This window comes from Salvia splendens, chromosome 2, assembly GCF_004379255.2.
Source record: "Salvia splendens isolate huo1 chromosome 2, SspV2, whole genome shotgun sequence".
NCBI classification, from domain to species: Eukaryota; Viridiplantae; Streptophyta; class Magnoliopsida; order Lamiales; family Lamiaceae; genus Salvia; species Salvia splendens.
Window position 1 is genome coordinate 8,927,962 of NC_056033.1, and position 14,578 is coordinate 8,942,539.

At 36.9% G+C, this 14,578-nt stretch overlaps 1 protein-coding gene across 1 annotated transcript; it reads right to left on the reverse strand.

The window, feature by feature from the left end:
• Positions 1–9,547: 9,547 nt before the first annotated feature.
• Positions 9,548–12,056, reverse strand: LOC121760656. The gene is made up of 3 exons (XM_042156298.1): positions 11,709–12,056; positions 11,080–11,270; positions 9,548–9,871 (listed from the first exon to the last, which is right to left on the reverse strand). Exons 2-3 carry the CDS (start codon positions 11,236–11,238, stop codon positions 9,701–9,703), a joined length of 330 nt encoding a protein of 109 aa, XP_042012232.1. The 5' UTR covers positions 11,239–11,270; positions 11,709–12,056; the 3' UTR covers positions 9,548–9,700.
• Positions 12,057–14,578: the final 2,522 nt, after the last annotated feature.

The following is a 14,578-nucleotide window of genomic DNA, read 5'->3' on the forward strand; positions in this document are numbered from 1 at the left end:
AAAGAAGGTCGTGGTAAATAGATGTAGTATTATTAAAATTTAATTAGGGAGTGTGAAAAATAATTGAAGTAAATATATGGAACTAGATGTTCGTAATTAATGCTGGTGAAATTAGTTGGTTAACATAATTAATAGTTATGGCACCTGTGTGGGAAGCGATTCAAATAATAACATTGATTGCGTAACTGCCATCAGATTGGAAATTAATAATGGGAAACCTATGTATCGAGAGATTGTAACCCCTCAATTCCTCCTCTATCGTTTAGAAGAAACAATCACCCAACAATTAATTACTATCTTCTATGACTATGACTATGACTATGACTATGACTATGACTATGACTATGAGGGAATAGGGTGCATTCTTTCTCTTTACTTTGGGAAAGAGTGGGATATAAAGTCGGCCGTCAAGGGGGGAAATTATTTCTCTTTACTATCGAAAATATTGTCAATTAAAAAAAGTCAGTTGAGTTTGTACATATTGGAAATTGAAATATAAAAATGAATATAAAAATATCTCACATCGGTGTACACAAAAAGCTTAATCCACTATATAAGTCTCATAGGCCTCTCCTCCTATCACCAATTGATTTTAGGATGAACTCATGGATTTTTATCATGGTATCAGAGCGGTGGCTCAGAATATAATTTCATCATAGTCGTGTACCTTATCTCGGCCAGAAGGCGGAGGCCCCCACCGGAACCTGAAAATGATAGAAGAGAAGGATGCCCACCACCGGAACCAGAAAATGATAAAAGAGAAGGATGTCAAATACGATGATGTGAAGATTAAAGCCGGCAAGAATGTTGTGGTAGCATTCAAGCTAAATGGAAGGAATTATCCATTATGGGCGCGACTCATGCGAGTTGCCATCGGGAGCAGAAGAGCACTACGGCACATCATCGGAGTGTCGGAACCACCGAAACCAAAAAATTTGGGATAGCCGAGGAGACCGATCAAGTGGTCTTCTCCTGGATTGTGGAGACATGGAGATCGATATCGTCGGAGACTTTGCAAATCACCAAAGCGCGAAGGCAATTTGGGATAGCCTCGCGATGACGTATTAGAATACGTCGGACTCGTATATGATATACGATTTGGAGGACAAGGCCAGCCGAATTGTCCAGGGAGAGACGGATCTGGAAACCTATTGGAGGACCATGCACGGAGTGCGGATTGAAATCGATCGATGTCAAACCAAGACAATTACTTGCTGCGATAAAGGAATCGGTGAATACCGAACCATCATCAACACCCGAAGATTGTACGAGTTCTTGTCCGGACTGAACCCTCAATTCTAGGGAACCAGGAGAGATATTCTTAAAGAGGTCCCGGCGCCACCAGTGGACGTCGTGTACGGGTGGATCAAAAGGGAGGCTACCCGGCTGAAGATCATGCCGGCAGCAAACCCCGAACCAACCGGCGCAACGAACGGCGTAGGACTTCGATTTGGAGCCCGAAATGTGCGATTCCCACCCCAACAGGCGACGCCCCGTCAAGGGAAAGATCTCGCCGCCACCAACAGTCGCCGCACAGCCCCCAAACCCGACAAAACCAAGTTGTGGTACTCAAATTGTGGGATGAACAAGCATACTCGAGAGACATGCTTCAAATTAATCGGCTTCCCGGAGTGGTGGGAGGAAAACCAAAAGGGGAAACCAAAATTGGCCATTGGAGTAGAGGAAGTCGGCGGAACAGAGACCGCCGTCCGTGGGCGAACAACCGAGGGAGGAGGCTCGCGCGACGGCGGCGGCAGACGAGGAGACGACGTGGGGCAGGCAGCCTTCGCCGGACGAGTCGATGGGGGAGAGAACAGCAGAGGTACTGAGCTAGGGTTTCACAAACCCAACCCACTTTATGTTTTTAATTCAACTCCCTACAATTCTCAGAAATTACGGAAATTACCCCTTTTTTGCAAACTGCCCCATATACTTTGCCTATTCCGAAAAAGAACCCCATAATTTGTGATGATTCATATGTGAGCCCTAATAGTTTTGAAATATTGCATAAGTTGCATGTTGCATGTGCGGTACAAAATACGTCTAGGGAGAAAGATAGTCGGTGGATTTTTTACTGTGGGGCCACCGACATTATGACACATAATAAAAATGATTTTGTGAATTTCTGTAGTACCATGAAAAGTCAAATACAAACCGCATATGGGGAATTTACTTCAGTAGAGGGGAGTGTGACAATTGAGATTTCACCGACGTTAAGGCTGTCTAATTGTCTCTATGTTCCGAAACTATCACATAAGTTGATGTCTATTAGCCACGTGACGAAGGAATTAAATTGTACATTGCTAATGCATCCTGGTTTTTTGTGTATTACAGGATATCAGGACGAGGAGGATAATTGGGCGTGGCACTGAGCGTCAAGGCCTCTACTATGTTGACGAGATGGCTCACCAAGGCAGTGCCGCAATGCTGGCTCACGGATCTGCGACTCGAGACGCTTGGTTGTGGCACATACGCTTAGGTCATCCATCTCTCGATTATTTTAAACTACTTTTTCCTAATTTTTCCCATCTCAAGGATTTTGATTGCGAATCATGTGTTTTGGCAAAAAGCCATAGACAATCTTTTAAATCTAGTGAAACTCTTGTTGCAAATCTTTTTTCATTAGTACAAGCTGATGTTTGGGGCCCTGCGCCCGTTGCTGGTGATCATGGTTTTCGATATTTCTTGTTATTCATGGATGATTGTTCGAGAATGACGTGGGTATATTTTTTGAAAAACAAATCTGAAGTTTATGAAAAATTTGTCCTTTTTTACAAACTCATCCAAACTCAATTTCAAACGACCATTAAAATCCTTAGGTCTAATAATGGGAGGGAGTTTGTCAATCGTGACATGTCAAAATTTTTTGTTGATAACGGGTTAGTTCATCAAACCTCATGCCCATATACCCCCGAGCAAAATGGAGTATCCGAGAGGCAAAACAGAATCATTATGGAAATCACTCGTGCTTTGTTTTTTTATTCTAATGTTCCGAAATTTTTATGGCCTGAAGCAGTTGCAACTTCTGTTTATTTGGTGAACTGTCTTCCTACAAAAATTTTGAAAATGAAAACCCCTTTACAGTTGTTGTCCTCACTAGCCAAGATACCTGAACCACTCACCCTACCCCTTAAAATATTTGGATGTTATGTGTATGTTCATGTTCCAAAACACGAGAGAACAAAATTTTCCGCTTGCGCCATTAAGTGTGTTTTTTTGGGGTTCGGGATAAATCAAAAAGGTTATAGATGTTTCGATCCGTCGTCTAGGAAGATAATAACGACCATGCATTGTAATTTTTTGGAGTGTGAATATTATTATACCAATCTTAGTGGTCAGGGAGAGAGTTGTGAAATTAGGCCTAATAATAGAACAAGTGGACCCCTAAATTGGTTTGTGTCATCACCAAGCGAATCCGTTGTCGAACCAACAGAGACAGTTAGCACTGCCGCCAAGCCAGTCTCATTGACAGTGGAGCCTCCTCAACCGCCGAATCCTAATGATCCTCCTCCAGTGATATCTGAGGTAATTACTGAGACTGAGGTCAATAGTGCAAATATTCCTAATGACTCTGTCGCAGAACCAATGGAGAATGCTCCTATTGACGGGGATACTGGACAGTACATACTTCCCAATCGAAGCACAAGGGGCATTCCGCCCAAGAGGTACAGTCCAGAACGAGTATCAAAGAAGAGCAGATATTCAATGGCAAACTTGGCAACCACAAACATGACAGAAATGGCAAGGGCTTTTATGGCAGCCCTATATGAAGAAGAAGAAATCCCTATAACGGCAGAAGAAGCCATGGAAATTCCACATTGGAGAGAGGTAATGCTAGTGGAAATGAGGGCACTAATGAAGAGCAAGACATGGGAGGTGTGTATGAGACTGGAAGGATCAAGACTAGTGGGATGCCGATGGGTGTTCATAATCAAGAGGAAACCGGATGGATCAATTGACCGCTACAAAGCAAGGTTAGTAGCGAAAGGGTACACTCAAACCTATGGAGTTGACTATGCAGAAACATTCTTACCAGTAGCTAAGATGAGTACTATTCGAGTGATGTTCTCTATTGCCGTAACAAAGAGTTGGCCACTACATCAATTTGATGTCACTAACGCCTTCTTGCATGGAGAGCTTACTCGACCGATTTATATGGAAGCTCCGCCCGGGTTTGAGGGGGAGCTCAAGGAAGGAGAGGTGTGTAGACTCAAAAAGACCCTATATGGATTAAAGCAGTCACCTAGGGCGTGGTTCGGAAGATTTACGGAAGTAATGAAAAAATATGGGTACAAACAGAGTAATTCAGATCATACTCTGTTTCTAAAGAAGAAGGACGGAAAAATCACATGTCTGATAATCTATGTGGATGATATGATTCTTACGGGGGATGATGAGGAAAAAATAAGGCAATTGAGAAAGAATTTGTTCGCCGAATTTGAAATGAAAGACTTGGGCCTATTGAAGTATTTTCTAAGCATCAAAGTAATGCGATCCAAGAAAGGAATATTCATAAGCCAAAGGAAGTATGTGTTGGATCTCTTGGACGAAGTGGGAATGCTGGATTGCAAGCCGGCAGAGACCCCAATGATGCAGAATCATGGCCTTCGACTGACTGAAGGGGCCGAACTCACCCACCAAACAAGATATCAACGGCTGGTGGGTAAACTTATCTCTCTCTCACACTAGACCCGATATTGCATATGTTATGGGAGTAGTGAGTCAGTTCATGCATAAGCCTCGAGCCGATCACTGGGAAGCAGCCTTGAGGATTGTGCGCTATTTGAAGGGGACACCAGGACATGGGATCTTGTTCAAAAATCATGGGAATTTAGAGGTACATGGGTTCACCAAGGCAGATTGGGCTGGAAACCCAAATGATCGAAAGTCGACCGCAGGATACTTTACCTTTGTTGGAGGCAACTTGGTGACTTGGCGAAGTAAGAAGCAAAAGGTAGTAGCACTGTCAAGTGCAGAAGCAGAATTTGGTGGGATCAAAAGTGGAGTGACAGAAATCCTATGGTTGAAGAAGTTGTTGACGGAACTTGGCCTAATGTCAAATAGTTGTGCAAACTCTTTTGTGATAATAAAGCAATGATTAGTATATCTGAAAAATCCGGTACAACATGATCAAACAAAGCATGTGGAAGTAGACCGACATTTTATCAAGGAGAATATAGAAGCAAAGGTGATAGACCTTCCGTTTGTTCGTTCAAAAGATCAGTTAGCAGATATTCTAACGAAGACCGTGGATGCAAGGAGCTTCGTTGAAGTATTGGGCAAGTTGAAAATGGGAGTCCCATTGTTTAACTTGAGGGGGGTGTTGGAAGAATCAAGCTAAAATCAAGGAAGATACACGAAGATTGTGAAATCAATTAGAATTATTCTTTCCGGATTTATAGCTAGGGTAAATCATAGAAGATCTTACCATATGTAAATATTGTCTCTTCCTATTTAGGCATGTAACTATCATTCTTGTTAATACACTTAAATGAATACGAGATCATTTCTCATCATGGTATCAGAGCGGGTCGCCGACTGTGGGTCATATTTAACTGACTCAGCAGTATATCTGGGCTGAAACCGAAAAAAATGACTGACCCAGCAGTATAACTGGGCTGAAAATTTGGGCAAGTGATCCAACCGATCAAAAAAAATTTGGGCCGATTGTCCAATCGATCATAAAAAAGTCCAACCCCTCCAAGATTCACCTTGAAGGGTTTGAGGGAGGGTGTTGGCAATTGAAACATAAAAATGAATATAAAAATATCTCACATCGGTGTACACAAAGAGCTTAATCTACTATATTAGTCTCATGGGCCTCTTCTCCTATCACCAATTGGTTTTAGAATGAAACTCATGAATTTATATCACATACTATAGAATATGATATTCATAAGGCTATTCATGGTAGTATTATTATACGAAGCAATAACTTCTCATACTACGATACTAGTAATGATCTAATGGAATTATGGGACTATTTGTTGATCCTCAAAATACAAATGGAAGGGCTTAACTATTAGCCTATTTATCGAGCTATAATAGTTAGGTAGGTATAAAAGACAATCAAAATGTCAACCACTTTTTTGGTGGTATGAATGAATTGTCTGGTTGAAAATTTATTGAATCATGAATACTTTGTTTTGTTTGGAGGAATATAGACAACGATGAATAACGTACGAACAAATTTGAGACTAAATAGGGGTTGAGCGGGAGTTCCATCAATACATAGAGCTGGACATATTTAAAACACATCTATGCATTCAGAGGGAGATATTGAAACAACACCCATGGGAAAATATTTTTAAAGGGTATAAAGTTGATTTTATTGCAAATGAGTCATTGTTTAGATAACCATTTAGAACCTACCATTTCACTTTTGACAATAAAATATTTTGCAAAAAAAAGTTTTGGGTCAAAATATTAATGTGGTAGCTCAAATTACATATTGATTAGATGATAGATGTTTAATTTTGGGTAATCAACGGTTTCATTTGGACTATCATTAGGCTATCGATGATATTTCAATTACCAAATTTTTTTATAGTATATATTATATTTTAAAAAATAAACGTTGGAACTAAATAGTAAAATGATGAGAAATTTTCAAATATGCGCCAATGAGACAAAACTGACTTTTAGAAAATCTCTATCAGTCTAATTGTAAAATTAAACTCATCTTCCTTGCCCGATGAATATAAACTAGGTTCAAGTCCTAGAGGTGGTAAGTTAAATAAAAATCTTATTTTAAGATAAATGAATATAAATTTAGATGCAGTCACAAATAAGAATCTTATTATTATTGGAACGTGATATAATTATTGCATTGAATAGTGAATACAATAAAAAGTAACTGCATTTTATGTACTTGAACATCGCACTTTGTCTTATACTTTTAGGGCTATCAAATTGGATATCGGGTATTGGATACCCGATACCCGATACCCGAACCCGAAAAAATCGGGTAATTGGATACCCGATACCCGAAAAATCGGGTTTCGGGTCGGAATCGGGTATTGGGTTTTGGGGATTTTCCCGATACCCGATCGGGTAATACCCGAAAACCTGAAAAATTATATATAATTTTACTAATTTTTTATTAATTTGTTATTGACTGGTATATATCCAAAAACAAATTGCGATGTGAATATTTTTTATTTTAATTGAATTTCCGAGATAAGTGTTTTTATCTGAAGTAAATATTAAACATTATTTCTTTCTTAATCACCATGAAGGCTGGTTAATAAACTCAAAATTCAATTAAAATGAATAAATCCCATTATTTTTGGAAATTATGAAAATGACAAAAATTTCTTAATTATGCCTATACAATTACGTAAATTTACTATGTTTATTTATATTGTCTGCTAGAATGCAATGACGAATCTGAAAAAACGGAATTGACTGCAAGCGAAGAATTGTGGAATTGACAATTTAAAAGCGAAATTATTATGATTTTTTTAAAATCGGGTATCCGGGTACCCGAAATTATTTTCGGATCAGGTATCGGGTAGCAAAAATTGGGATTTTCGGGATTAGGTACCCGAAAATTTCGGATCGGTACCCGATTTGACAGCCCTAAATTACTTTGATGACTTCCTTTGAGAAAATATAACAGAATTGAATGAACATGAGTGCAGTTGAAATGCTGATTCTCTCTCTAAAAAAGACATAATAAATTGTAGTAGCTCTTATATCCTAGGGGTATTTTGGTAAAAAAAAGCCTTAAAAAGTTCTAAATTTTAAAAATGATATCAATATCCAGATAAGTCTGATGATATTTCTAATAAATAAGGACCTTGAATGATATTAGTACAATACAGACATATTGAAAAATATTTGTATTAAAAAATTATACTCCTAATACGTAAATTTATAACAAATACTCCCTCAGTTCCACAGTAGTGAAATCCTTTTATCATTTTGGTACGTTCTATAGTAATGTAGTCATTTTTCTTTTTAATAAAAGTTAAAACATTTGTTTTTACTTACTTTATTCTCTCTTCACATTTCTATCTTTTTTCATTTTCTATTTTATTCATCATTTACTTAACTCAATTAACATAATTTTTCTTAAATCACATGCTAAAAATTTATAATCTTTATTGATATTTCAAGCAACCCACCCTGAATACATATTTAATGTGGTAGTTAAATATGGTGGTAAATGCAGAGATAGTACTATCTTTATAATATTCATCAGTAATAAATACTCAAAATAAGTAAGATGATGGTCTTACTTCAACTAACCATGGTAAGGGCATCATTAACGCTTGGGCCGCGCGTTGCGTTGGATGAGCGGAAGTTGCGGCCTGGGCCGGTCCCGCGGCCGCAGTTGCGGCCAGAGGACACTCCCGGGGTCCGACCCGGCCTAGGGTTAATTGCTTCGGGACGGGCCGCAAACCCCCAAAAAATTATTTTTCTTTTTTTTATTTTTCTTTTTGCCTATTTTTACTCATTTCTTCAACCAATTTCTCCATTTCTATCCTCTAAATTATTTCAATATTTTTCCTAGGAATTGTAATTTTTATTTTATAGGGCTTAATAAATTTTTTTTCCTAGGATTTGTAATTTTCTTTTTTCGACTGAACAATGTATTTTCCCGGCTTGAATTGTTCAACGTATTGCATTTACGAGTAAAATATGTTGAAGTTGTGAATAGTATCATTTATTAGTTGCGGTCCGTGTTAGGGCCTGCAGGGTTAGAATAGTTGTGGACTGAGACTCAAATTTAGGGGAATGATGACGTGGAGGAGATTTGGGGCCTGATTCCGAGGCCGGGTCAACGATGCTCTAATGTTCGATCACATCGTTTATGGATTGTTCCAACTCTTCTCGTCACATCACATCAAACTGAACTGACTTCCTATATTCATTTTCCACTCTTTATTATGGCGTACTATAATCATCTATGCATCCGTCTCGTCGACGATGCACACATAATTTTATATCAAATCCAAACATTGAAATGAGGTATTTTTATTTTATAATACTTATATTTTTATTATTTAGATCAATATCCTCTGTATTATTAATCCTTTTAGTAATATTTTTGATACTCCTATAAAATTTATCAATAAAATACATAAGTTCTCCAGAATGTAATTAGAATTCACCGAACGGATAATGAATTAATGATGCCGGGATGTAAATGAATGGATAGATTTTAGTTTAATCCTATCACCCAATATTTGGAATGTGGATTAATTAACCGATTAACCATTTCTCCCACGATCCAAATCATCAGATTTACCTAAAATTTTGATCAAACTATCATCATATATGTATTTGAATAATTAAACCTCAGTAGAACCCCCCATTCATGCCTAACTAGAAACTAATTTTAAGTCGTACTAGTAGTCCTAAACACAACAAACTAGCCTTGATTTGGTTGCCAAAAATCATGTCTACATGGGAAACTTCTGTTTGACATTTCAAAAAAACGACACATACTCTCTCTCGAATGCATCTGACTTTATTAATGTTTGATTATGGTTAATAAACCATAATTGAGATGAAGGCACCGTACATCCGGGATAAGAAATTATAAATGCAAAAGAGCTACGTAGTACTACTTTTGTTTAGAATAATGTAATTTTGGACTTGAACAAAAACTCCTACACAAGAAAGAAAAGAAAAGTATTCAAATGTTACACAAGTACTATTATGTAAAGAAAGAAGAGTCAAGAGGTTGAGTTCAGTCCTCTACAATTTGTTGGCGCTCAAGCTCAATAACACTTTGAGCTAAGGAGCTTAATGTGGCATTCAGCGTCTTTTCATTAATGCTGCGGCACTGCTGCAGTTGTTCCCTAAGACTCTTGACAACCTCATTCAGTTTCTGGATGCTCTTTTCCTGTGACAAGATTATCTGCAACACCAACATCAAATCAACTCTGTTCACATTAGTATAAACAAGGAAATGTACTTGATCAACAAATGCAGTGGCTCTCGCCTCACCGTGCTACTGCAACCAGTATTGGTAGATTGCTTGGCCGATATGAGCTTCATACTTCACAACACAAGGTTTCTGAAGTTGTGATTCATAATTTATGAACCAAGATCTTAGTTCAGTCGTCGTCACTGGGATTTCTCCAATCCTTACCCCCTAACAGTTGGGTATGAATCAAGCATATAGATCAAATTATAGAACTTAGGGCGGCCTTCGAATATCCCATAGTTCTGATCCATCTTAGTAACTTATGGATTAGTCTATACTATTTTTATCTATCTAGGCTAATTATTAGTGGGCTATTGCAGTAATCATCTTTGCTTTGTTTAGCACACACAATAAGATCAAGCTCCTCAAGTTGTAAGTAAACTCATTACATAATATGAGATGCTAAATTTTTAAGCTGCAACTAAGTGGAGAGTTAGAACCTTACTTCATTTGTTGAAAAACTTACGAGAGGTAGAGTGACTAGAGTCCGTGAGGAGTAACTAAACTATGCAAACCGCTAAGCTATAGAGGTTCGGCAGGAAAATTTGAATTTAATTAATCAAGTTGCAACTCCCAAGATTAGAACTCCACAATCCTTTACTTAATATGATCTCAATCCTCATACAGCCTATTATTTAACATCCTGCCCCTAATATGTTTAGTTATTTACACACCCCTAAAGGTACGTTTAGTTATTTACACACCCCTAAAGGTACGTTTAGTTATTTACACACAGTTTAACGGTATGCTTGATTCCAGTTTCTAATCAAGATTGAGATAGTCCATAATCCATATACAATTTCTCTAAGCATGTGACTCAAGTTTGTCGAGTTTACAATCATAAACTCAACAGGAACTTTTATACTGAGTGTCTATAATCAAGCTCCTACAATTAGGCTATCTGAACGACAACAATGAAATCGACCTCGAGCTGAAAAATCTAACCTCGATTAAGTTGAGGAGGGAACTTTTTTAGGGAGATCTAAGCTTGATTAAGTTGGGCTTGAGCTAACACACATCGAATCGATTTGGCTCCACTGACTCTAAGTTGGAGCTGCATTAGCTCCCTTGCTCAAATCTGGGGTAGTTCCTTTCATGTTTCGAACCAATGCATGCGGATTAGAGGAAGCTACAATTACCTTTTCTTTCACACCTTCTTCCCTTTTTGAGATCTGTTGTTGCTTCTGAGACTCCGCGGGATTCGTATCCATGTCACTTACCAATTGCTGTCTCCATTCAAATTGGGAGGTAATAATCAGTATCAACAACAGACAGACAAGCAGCATTGGTCTTGACATGATTCCAGTGGACCTATCGTCTTTCCCAAAACCTATAGAAATGCCAAAACACACACACAATCAAACAAGCAAGCACAAAATTTACCAAGACAGCATTTACAGTTTCTTAACCAATAATGTGCCTAAATTAAATACACTGAATCTGGGTAAACAATTTTGATGATAATCAGCACCCAACATTAAGATGAGCCATTTTCTCAATTTGTATTGTAATGAACTTTTTCCTTCCCTATTCAACGTAAACACTTTGTAATGTTCAAAAGAAAGCTATAGTTAAGAATAATGCTCGATTCTGCTTAATTTTGAAGCTCGATAACCATAAACATAACATTAGACAAATTGAAGGGTTTCAAAAATTGTTCTTTCCTTTCCAAAGTCGGACCAAAGTAGCCAAATTGAAACTTGTATTCAAAGCACTAACATTCATCATCACAAAGTCCAAATGGCGAAAAGAGGAAACAAAAACTTACAGATCAATACTCAAAATTGTAACGAACAGCATCGGAATAAAAGGGGCGAACCAAAATAGCTTCTGTAGTTATTGAAGAAGGAAGGGTTTGTTTGATTGAGAGGAGCTGGGTTTGTAGGTAGTAGTATAATTTGATTGAAGGAAAATGGGGTTAAATGATTGTTTCAGCGTTAAGGTTGAAACTGGAAGCCAATTAGCCAAAGCAAACTGATGGAAGTCATACTATTATCCAATTCCAAATCGAATGAATGAGAAATGGAGAATACTGAATAGACAAATTGGGCAAGGTTGAAGCGTTCGTTGAAGTCAGTAATGTCAGCACTCAGCAGATTAGGAGAAGCAAAATATGGCTTCTCTGCAGATTGAGATCAAGTTTAACAGCATCAACAACCGTGCTCTTGACAGGCACGGTTGTGAGCCTGGCCCACTTTTTCTGTTTGCTCTCTGCCAAGAGCACAACACCTACTCTTCCACGAGGACGAACACAATTAATTTAAAATTCAATTAAACAAAAACATTTTCATAATACTAAAATTCATTAAAAAAAACCTAAATAATATTACAAATGACAAATAAAATAAAAACGACGTAATTAAAATCCTAAAAATTAAAAATTACATAATTAAAATACTAAAAATTAAAACGGCGTCTTAAGTAATCTACCGGAAACCGCGGCAGGTCGGCAAAGTAGTCGGCAACGAGCCTTTCGTGGGCTCCCTCCCGGTCCCGATGGATGTAGTGGCGAGTTGATCTAGTTCGTTGAGGAGGAGGAGCGGGGGTATTCGCCGCGACATATGCTTCGTAAGCGGCACGATGTTGTTCGTAGTATTCTTGTTCTTCGCTCTCCGCTTCCGCCATGAGATGGGTGAAATTCATTTGAGCTTTTGAGTGAGGGATGAATGTGTCGATAGTTTGTATGAGAATTATAAATGAGAGATGATTTGATGTGATAAATGGATGATGAATATGTGTATTTATAGATGATTTTGAGGGAAAAAAATAAAAAAATTCCAAAAAATTCAGAAAATGGGCAAAAAAACGGCAATATTTTTGGGATTTGGAAAATAATTTTTTTATTTTTTTATCATTATTTATATTAAATAACGAATTTTAAATAAAAAAAATATTCAAAGGCAACGGCTATGTCGTTGCCCAATCGAGTGGCGCCATGTCACCTGCTCGCTGGCACGGCGCTGCTCGATGCATCGAGCAGCGCCGTGCCAGCTGCGCTAGCGCAGCGGCGGCGAGACACGTCCGTGCCACCGGCACGGACGGACGCGGGTTACGGCGCCACCGTTGCGGATGCTCTAATGCCTACTTACATTTTCTAAGTCCTATTTTTGTTATTTTAAATAAATTAGTTGAATAACTTTCCTTGAAAAGCTGTATAATAATATATCATCTTGATTTTTAATACTAGCATATCTTTATTCTTTCATAACTGATGTATGTGATGTTTGTCGTGGTTGTTAATAATAGAGTCATTTTACGTTCAGAAAGTTTCAACATAATATAGTCATTTTTATATTTAACAAAAAATAATCATTTCACTTACTTTATTTTCTCTTTATATCTCTAATTTTATTTTTTATTACTATATTCACCATTCACTTAATACATTATTCTTAAACTTTTTAAAAGAAAAAAAGTCTCAAATAGAATGAAGGAGTATTTATGAATCAATGGAATCATGGAGCTGACTCAATCAGTGAGCTGAGGCGTAATCAACCTAGGCTTTAAAGTGAACGGGTTATCAGGGCCCAATTGAATCATGGTCACTCCATCTTGAATTTACAAAGAAGTCCATTTATAGTTATCAAGTACATTTGATAACTACTGTCTGCTTTGTTTTTAATTGAACATAATTTTAACAAAATAAATTAAAATACTGTTATTTTATTGTTACAGTATTATTCTTTTTTATTGCTGTTAATTTTAATTTTAATTTTAATTTTTGCAATAAAAAATATCATGTCAACACATTTTGAATTTCTTTTATTAAAATCCAACACTTTTTTTACATGTAAAGGAAGATTTAATCTCTAGAGTTTGAAATTCAAGACATTTGTGATATTTCAAATGTTAACTTAATAACCTTTAGATTAGTTATAAATGTGAGTATTTTTTTAATTTCTAGAATTTGAAATTCAAGAGATCGGTGTGTGATATTTTAAATGTTCACTTAATAACCTTTAGATTAAGTTGTAAATGTGAGAATTTTAACGAAAGGAATAATTTTATTAATTTACATTAGAGCTAATTATTCAACTCCAAGATTTAGCAAACTCAATCATCTTGCTTCATAAGGTTATACTCAAAATGACATTCATACGTTATGATATGTAAAAGAGTAGAACTATAAATTTCAAAAATGATCCTAATTATGGTAGATTGATTTATATTAGTAGTATGAACTTTGACTACCTACCAATAAATGTTTGGATTAGCGAACAAGTTCAAAAGGCTATTTGAAATTATAGAATTGGGATCGTGGAATTAGAATCTATGTCTACAATTCCAAATCTAATATTTTATTTAATATCACAACATATTTGGAAATAGAATTGAATAAGAATTTCAATTTCTCCTAATTTTACAATTTGAATTTTCTATATCGAAAGTAGATATTTGGAATTGTAAATAGATAGGACACATTTACACACAATATAAACACTACACATGTAAACATAAACAAACACGCATTACACATGCACACACATACATACACAAACACGCACTATACACAATACTGCACACACAAACACACACCGAGTTAAGAAAGTGAGAACTGATTTTCAAAAGTTTCTTAAAACTCCCGCTGATATAAGCGTGTGTTACTTTTTTCTTTATGACTAGGGAAACCAACAATAC